Source organism: Notolepis coatsorum, assembly GCF_963971535.1.
Source record: "Notolepis coatsorum genome assembly, chromosome: 13".
Lineage (NCBI taxonomy): Eukaryota > Metazoa > Chordata > Actinopteri > Aulopiformes > Paralepididae > Notolepis > Notolepis coatsorum.
The window spans coordinates 101784134-101791633 of record NC_140177.1 but is presented as its reverse complement, the minus strand read 5'-3'; the positions used below and the strand labels follow the sequence as shown (position 1 = coordinate 101791633).

General features: G+C 41.7%; 1 protein-coding gene across 1 annotated transcript in view; it reads left to right on the top strand.

The window, feature by feature from the left end:
• Nucleotides 1–7500, top strand: part of LOC311239035 (contactin-associated protein-like 2) — a gene marked incomplete at its 3' end in the record, with an annotated part of 309018 nt that overhangs the window by 240673 nt on the left and 60845 nt on the right. Inside the window, exon 15 of the mRNA XM_084327260.1 lies at nt 5775–5931. Coding sequence (XP_084183386.1) covers nt 5775–5931 — 157 coding nt within the window. The remainder of the gene's footprint in view (nt 1–5774; nt 5932–7500) is intronic.

The window sequence follows — 7500 nt, the reverse complement described above, 5'->3', positions numbered from 1 at the left end:
CTTTGCTAAATCTGTTGCACATTATCACCCAGTGTTTGGTGCTGCTCTGTAGCATCATTATGGGTTTGCGGGTTTGCTAGCATTATCCTTTTTGCCTTTCCTTGTTTATTCGCCTCCTGTTTTCTATTTCAATCGAAAAGTCTCGAGTCTCTGCCTGTCTGACATTTCCACCTGGATGACGACCAATCGCCTCAAAATGGAGCTACTTCATCTTGCAACTCCTTCCCACTGACCGACCTTTCGCTCATAGTGGAGAACGTTGCTGTGGCTCCGTCCCCGACCGCCAAGACTCCAGGTGTCGTCCTTGACGACCAGCTGAACTTATCTGCTCACATTGCCTCAACAACCAGAACCTGCAGATTAATTTCTTTTATAATAATTTTTTTTGTTCTCACTTTTTCTGTATTTTGCTCCTATCCCAATTTAGTCATTATGCCAATTCCCTTCCTGGTCGTTGCGCGCATTGCCCCACTGTCGGCCTAGGGAGGGTGTAGAACTACCACATGCCTCCTCCGATACATGTGGAGTCAGCCAGCCACTTCTTTTCACCTGACAGCGAGGACTCTCACTGGGGGAACGTAACGCGTGCGGAGGTTCACGCTATTTCCCCCCGATCCCCTCCCTGCTGAACGACCAGGACACATACCCCGCCGGCTTCCCACCCGCTAACACTGCCAATTGTGTTAGTAGGGACGACTGACCAAGACGGAGGTTCCGCTGACAGCTGGATTCGATCCCAGAGTCTCTGCCGTGGTAGGCGAGTGCATTCTCCACTGCACTACCCAGCCGCTCCGAACCTGCAGATTCTTCCTGAGCAACGTCAGAAGTCTCGCCTCGACTACTGCAATGCACTGCTAGCTGGTTTATCGGCTGCCGCCACCAAACCACTTCAACTCATACGGAACGCAGTAATAATAATAATAATAATAATAATAATAATAATAATAATAATAATAATAATAATAATAATAATAATAATAATAATAATAATAATAATAATAATAATAATAATAATAATAATAATAATAATAATAATAATAATAATAATAATAATAATAATAATAATAATAATAATTAATAATAATAATGCATTTGATTTGTAACACACTTTATATTTGTAACAATCTCAAAGTGCAGTGGCCTGCCTTATCTCCAATCTACCAAAGTCAGCCCACGTTACCCCACTTCTTAGAGAGCTGTATGGCTTCCAGTATCAATGAAAGCATCAATAAATACACTTGAGTGATGTCTACTAAAAAAAATAAAAAAGAAGAAGAAAGAAAGAAAGAAAGAAAGAAAGAAAGAAAGAAAGAAAGAAAGAAAGAAAGAAAGAAAGAAAGAAAGAAAGAAAGAAAGAAAGAAAGAAAGAAAGAAAGAAAGAAAGAAAGAAAGAAGCAGTGTATTGCTCCACCTGTGTACCGCTATGGGCCCCGGTCACGCTGATCCATTGTGTTTGTCCCTCTCTGTTTGGTTTTAATCATTCTTCGGCGAGGAGTGTCTGTTTGTTTGACATGGCTGATGATGAGTCCGTTTCTGCCAGATTTGTATCTGCTTTGACGGACAGAAAAGTTTGCAGAGGATGAACTTTTGGAACTGACAGCTCACTATCCCTTTGCAAAGCTGTTGTTTCTGCAAACGTACCCATTACACTAGCTGGGTTCTAATTAAAAACAAAACAGCAATGACTTTCCAACTGTTTTATCTCTGTTTTGTGACGGATCAATATGTCCGCTCCCTAAGAGTCCCATTCTAGTATTGTCCAAAACCAGAGGAGGCCCAATATGTTTTCATGTGACGGCTGATAGACGAAATAGTCACAATACAAATGGACAGATCTTTGGCTTGTAATTTAAGTACATATCCTTCCTTTGGATGCACTGCATGAGCCACAGTTTAAATTATTATTTTTTAAAGTAAATGTTTGTCTTTGTTGAAGAACCTGCTGCTTCCTTTCAGGGAGGATACACTGATTGTTAACTGTATCCTCCTGATTGCTTTCTAACGGCGAGAATTGCAAAGGGAATGGGTGAGTGAGACAAATGAACAAAGCAACATAGCTTTTCAACATGTCTGTAAATTGGAACAACAATGAAAGCAATTTGCTGCTCTGTGTATGAGCTGTTTGGGTTTACAATTACTTTTATTAAAGAAGGGAAAAGCGAGGGAGAAAGAATGCTCTCCTAAATGACAGCCAGGAGCACAGTAGGGAAGTCGTTCACAACGTCAGACAAAAAGCCCCCATGTGGAGGAATTGTGGGGTTGAATCAATCTCACGTCATTCACTATTTTCTCTCTCTCTCTCTCTCTCTCTCTCTCTCTCTCTCTCTCTCTCTCTCTCTCTCTCTCTCTCTCTCTCTCTCTCTCTCTCTCTCTCTCTCTCTCACTCACTCACTCACTCACTCACTCACTCACTCACTCACTCACTCACTCACTCACTCACTCACTCACTCACTCACTCACTCACTCACTCACTCACTCACTCACTCACTCACTCACTCACTCAGTCTGTCTTTCTCTCTCTTGATATCTTTCTTTCTCTCCCTCTTTCTCTATCTTCTCTCTCTCGCTCTCTCTCTATATCTCTCTTTCTCACTCTTTCTTTAACCTCTCTTACTCACTCACTCACTCACTCACTCACTCATGCACTCACTCACTCACTCACTCACTCACTCACTCACAGTGGCGGCTCGTGAATTCTTCCCCGTGGGGGGCGGAATTAATTAGTATCCCCCTCTATCTCTCCTCTCTCTTTCTCTCTCTCTCTCTCACTCGCGCGACATGGAATCGATTCGTTACACAATCAGACCTAGTAGTATGTGTAGTATATACCAAGAATAACTTCAGTATGAGTACAGGCAGGCTGTACACATATTTTGCATATTGTTAAATGAGCCAAGGCTAGCTATTACAGTAAACTATCGATATGAATTGAAAATGGGGGACCCTGATGTAAACAAGACAAACGTCTTTCTCTGGTCTGCATCCCCTTAACAATTGTATACTGAGCCATACTGTATTGTACCCATTCTGCAATCTGTTAAATAAGGTTTTCATTCATTCAAACATAGACTGGGCGAGATATTGAACAAGCCACTTCTTTTAAATCCAAAAGAAACTCCACTCTCTCTCTGATCAATCCAATAATGAACACATATGTATATCTTGTCATTTTAAACAAGTTACCATTCATTCATTCATCCATTATGCATCACCCGTGGCGAAATTAACAACAAAAACAACACGCTGTGTTGAGAGAGCAAGAGAGAGAGAGAGCGAGAGAGAGAGAGCGAGAGAGAGAGCGAGAGAGAGAGAGAGAGAGAGCGAGAGAGAGCGAGAGAGAGAGAGACTCACTTTGTTTAGTTGAAACGTGGTCCAGGAGGGCTTGATAAAGTGTTTATGTCCACTGTCCCACAGTCCCAAACTGTTGATGTATATCCACTGTCCAGACTGCATCCAGCTAGTCATATAGCTTCTTGTTAGCCAAGTTAGGCACCACAACACAAGTACTGTGATGAGCTGTGTCTTTGCCCATTTCCGCGTCGAACAGCCTGCAAACTACCTGGCGTTCTATCGCTCTGCTCTAAGACAAACTCTAACCATAACCAACTTTGAAAGAGTGCCTAAGCTTAACCGTCGAAAGAACTTGCCGTCATGCTCTAAGACAAACTCTAACCTTAACCAACTTCGAAGAGTAACTAAGCCTAACCAGTATAGAATCTGGCGTCGGCCAATCAGAGAGCGTCTCCGAGAAATGCGGCTACGGAAAGTATAGACACTGCTTGCTTAGATGATATAGATTGCTTGAAAACGCGCCCGGCTTCCATCATATTACATCATATTTCAACGCACAGTGCGTTACGCACTGATAGGCGAAATTTATTTGGTTGACCTATTTCATTGGCTGCGAGGAAACAGCGATGGAACCAGTGCACGCCCTGCCGTGCGCGATACGAGTCGCCCGGCCTGAGAGCTATAGTTACTAGTGACTTCCTGTGAATGAAAAACAATTATTTATATTTGATATATTAACGTTATATTATGCATTGGAAACACAAACATACTTAAAATGAGTAAATATTATTCATTTTAAACATGTTTATTTTATTTCTAGGGCAAAAAAACCAGGGAGGGCGGCGCTCTAGCGCCCACTATGGATGAACCGCTACTGCTCACTCACTTACTCACTCCCTCACTCACTCACTCACTCACTCACTCACTCACTCACTCACTCACTCACTCACTCACTCACTCACTCACTCACTCACTCACTCACTCACTCACTCACTCACTCACTCACTCACTCTCTCGTTCTCTCTCTCTTTCTATCTTATCGCTCTCCCTCTTTCGCTTGCTCTCTCTCCCTCTCTCTATCTCTTTCTCTCTCTCACTTTCTATCTCCTATCTTTTTTATTACTCCACTGTTTACTCCAGCAGAAATATGATAAAAGTTATCAAATAAATATTCTGTAAGAAAAAGGAAACATTTTGTTTATCTCCTGACCTCTCAAAATTGATTTGAACAATAAATGCAATCACTCAATCTCTTCAGTGATGTTGAAGCGGAACTCTTGGGGTTGATGCAAATCTAGTTTGCTGATCAAGAGATCCAGAGAACCTTGTGATGCAATTATTATTTTCTATAATAAATACTAATTTTCTAATATAATACTAATATTTAAAAGATGTCCCTCTCTCCACACACACACACACACACACACACACACACACACACACACACACACACACACACACACACACACACACACACACACACACACACACACACACACACACACACACACACACACACACACACACACACACACACACACACAGACACAGAGGCAACAGACAGGGTTTATAAATGGTGGCTTACTAGTACCCAGAATGGACATCAAGCCTATTGTTGGCTGGACCCTACATGCCAACAGCTGGCTACTAATGTATTGTAATGAGCCTGGGACATACAGGGATCTACTGTATGGGGTTGGCCTCATTGCTAGTGGGTCCCCACATGGCCAGAGTAGAGGTACTACCAGTATGTTTTAATGAGCATGGGGCCCAGGATGAGATAATACATGTTTACTTTGGGCCTGTGGCGGAGGAAGGTTTAGAATCCTGTACTGCCAGTACAGCACTTTCTGAGAGAGTAAGTTCATTATGCATATAAAACATTATTCTGCCATTTTGAGCACACTTCAAAAAGTTATATTTTGAATTAGGTATGTCCCAATCGAGTTATTTTCCCCCAAATCTCGATGCGGGTCATTTATCTCGATGCAAGACATGAAATAAAGATAATGTTGTTTGTAACAACATATGTATGTGATAGAGACATGAAATAAAGATAATGTTGTTTGTCACAACATATGTATGTGATAGAGACATGAAATAAAGATAATGTTGTTTGTCACAACATATGTACGTGATAGAGACATGAAATAAAGATAATGTTGTTTGTCACACCATATGTACGTGATAGAGACATGAAATAAAGATAATGTTGTTTGTCACAACATATGTACGTGATAGAGACATGAAATAAAGATAATGGCTACAGTGCTCATGTCAAGGCAGCAAGTAACCGTAAGAACGAGGGGGTTCCTGTAGCCAAATTGGTCCCATCTTATCACAAAATAAAGTTTTTTCTTTTTATATCTCAATCCCCAGCTGAATATATTATCCACTTTTTATGTTGGTCTATCATCCCATGATTCTTGTTCTTGTTTGAAAGGTTGTTTATCTGTTTGTTTGTTTGTTTGTTTGTTCCCCAGACGGCACCCCGTTCACCTGGTGGGTGGGAAGAGCCAATGAGAGGCATTCTTACTGGGGGGGTTCAGGACCCGGCATACAGAAATGTGCCTGTGGGATAGAACGCAACTGCACCGACCCCAAGCTCTACTGCAACTGTGACTCAGACCTGAGACAGTGGTAGGTCACCATTAAACACTACTGCAACTGTGACTCAGACCAGAGACAGTGGTAGGTCACCATTAAACACTACTGCAACTAGACCAGAGACAGTGGTAGGTCACCATTAAACACTACTGCAACTAGACCAGAGACAGTGGTAGGTCACCATTAAACACTACTGCAACTAGACCAGAGACAGTGGTAGGTCACCATTAAACACTACTGCAACTAGACCAGAGACAGTGGTAGGTCACCATTAAACACTACTGCAACTAGACCTGAGACAGTGGTAGGTCACCATTAAACACTACTGCAACTAGACCAGAGACAGTGGTAGGTCACCATTAAACACTACTGCAACTAGTTCAGAGACAGTGGTAGGTCACCACTAAACACTACTGCAACTAGACCAGAGACAGTGGTAGGTCACCATTAAACACTACTGCAACTAGACCAGAGACAGTGGTAGGTCACCATTAAACACTACTGCAACTGTGACTCAGACCAGAGACAGTGGTAGATCACCATTAAACACTACTGCAACTAGACCTGAGACAGTGGTAGGTCACCATTAAACACTACTGCAACTAGACCGGAGACAGTGGTAGGTCACCATTAAACACTACTGCAACTAGACCAGAGACAGTGGTAGGTCACCATTAAACACTACTGCAACTAGACCAGAGACAGTGGTAGGTCACCATTAAACACTAATGCAACTAGACCAGAGACAGTGGTAGGTCACCATTAAACACTACTGCAACTAGACCTGAGACAGTGGTAGGTCACCACTAAACACTACTGCAACTAGACCAGAGACAGTGGTAGGTCACCATTAAACACTACTGCAACTAGACCAGAGACAGTGGTAGGTCACCATTAAACACTACTGCAACTAGACCAGAGACAGTGGTAGGTCACCACCAGTGATGCCACAGATTACTTGTAAAAGTAATCCGATTACTGATTACTGATTACTCCTTTAAAAAGTAATCCAAGTTACTTTACTGATTACTTGATTATCAGAGTAACTTAGTTACTTTGAAAGTAACTAGGTTACGAAGTCGTCGTTCCCCCAACAGTTTTTTTTAAACGCTTTATTGAAAGTGCATAAATTGTTTTTAACTTGTTTCTCTGCACATAACGTAAATTGTTAAACTAGTGCTTCAGCTTCTGTACCATCAAGTATGGTAAAGCAACAGTCTATGATGCTCACAGCATTAGAGCAGCCAGCCAGTGGTTTTACAAAACCAGTGTATCCATTCACATCTAACAAATGCAGGCTGAACTATTCAATTATATCAACTGTAACTATTAAATTGTTTTTATAAATGTCTCTCTATAAACATACAAGCAGTCTCTCTTTAACATGTAAATTAACTGTAAATCTGGCAAATAAGAGCTTTTCTCTCTCTCTCTCTCTCTCTCTCTCTCTCTCTCTCTCTCTCTCACCCCTCTCTCTCTCTCTCTCTCTCTCACCCCTCTCTCTCTCTCTCTCTCTCACCCCATGCCTCTTTCTCTCCAACCCCACCCAGACAGCCTACATCTCTAATATAATAATAATAATAATAATAATAATAATAATAA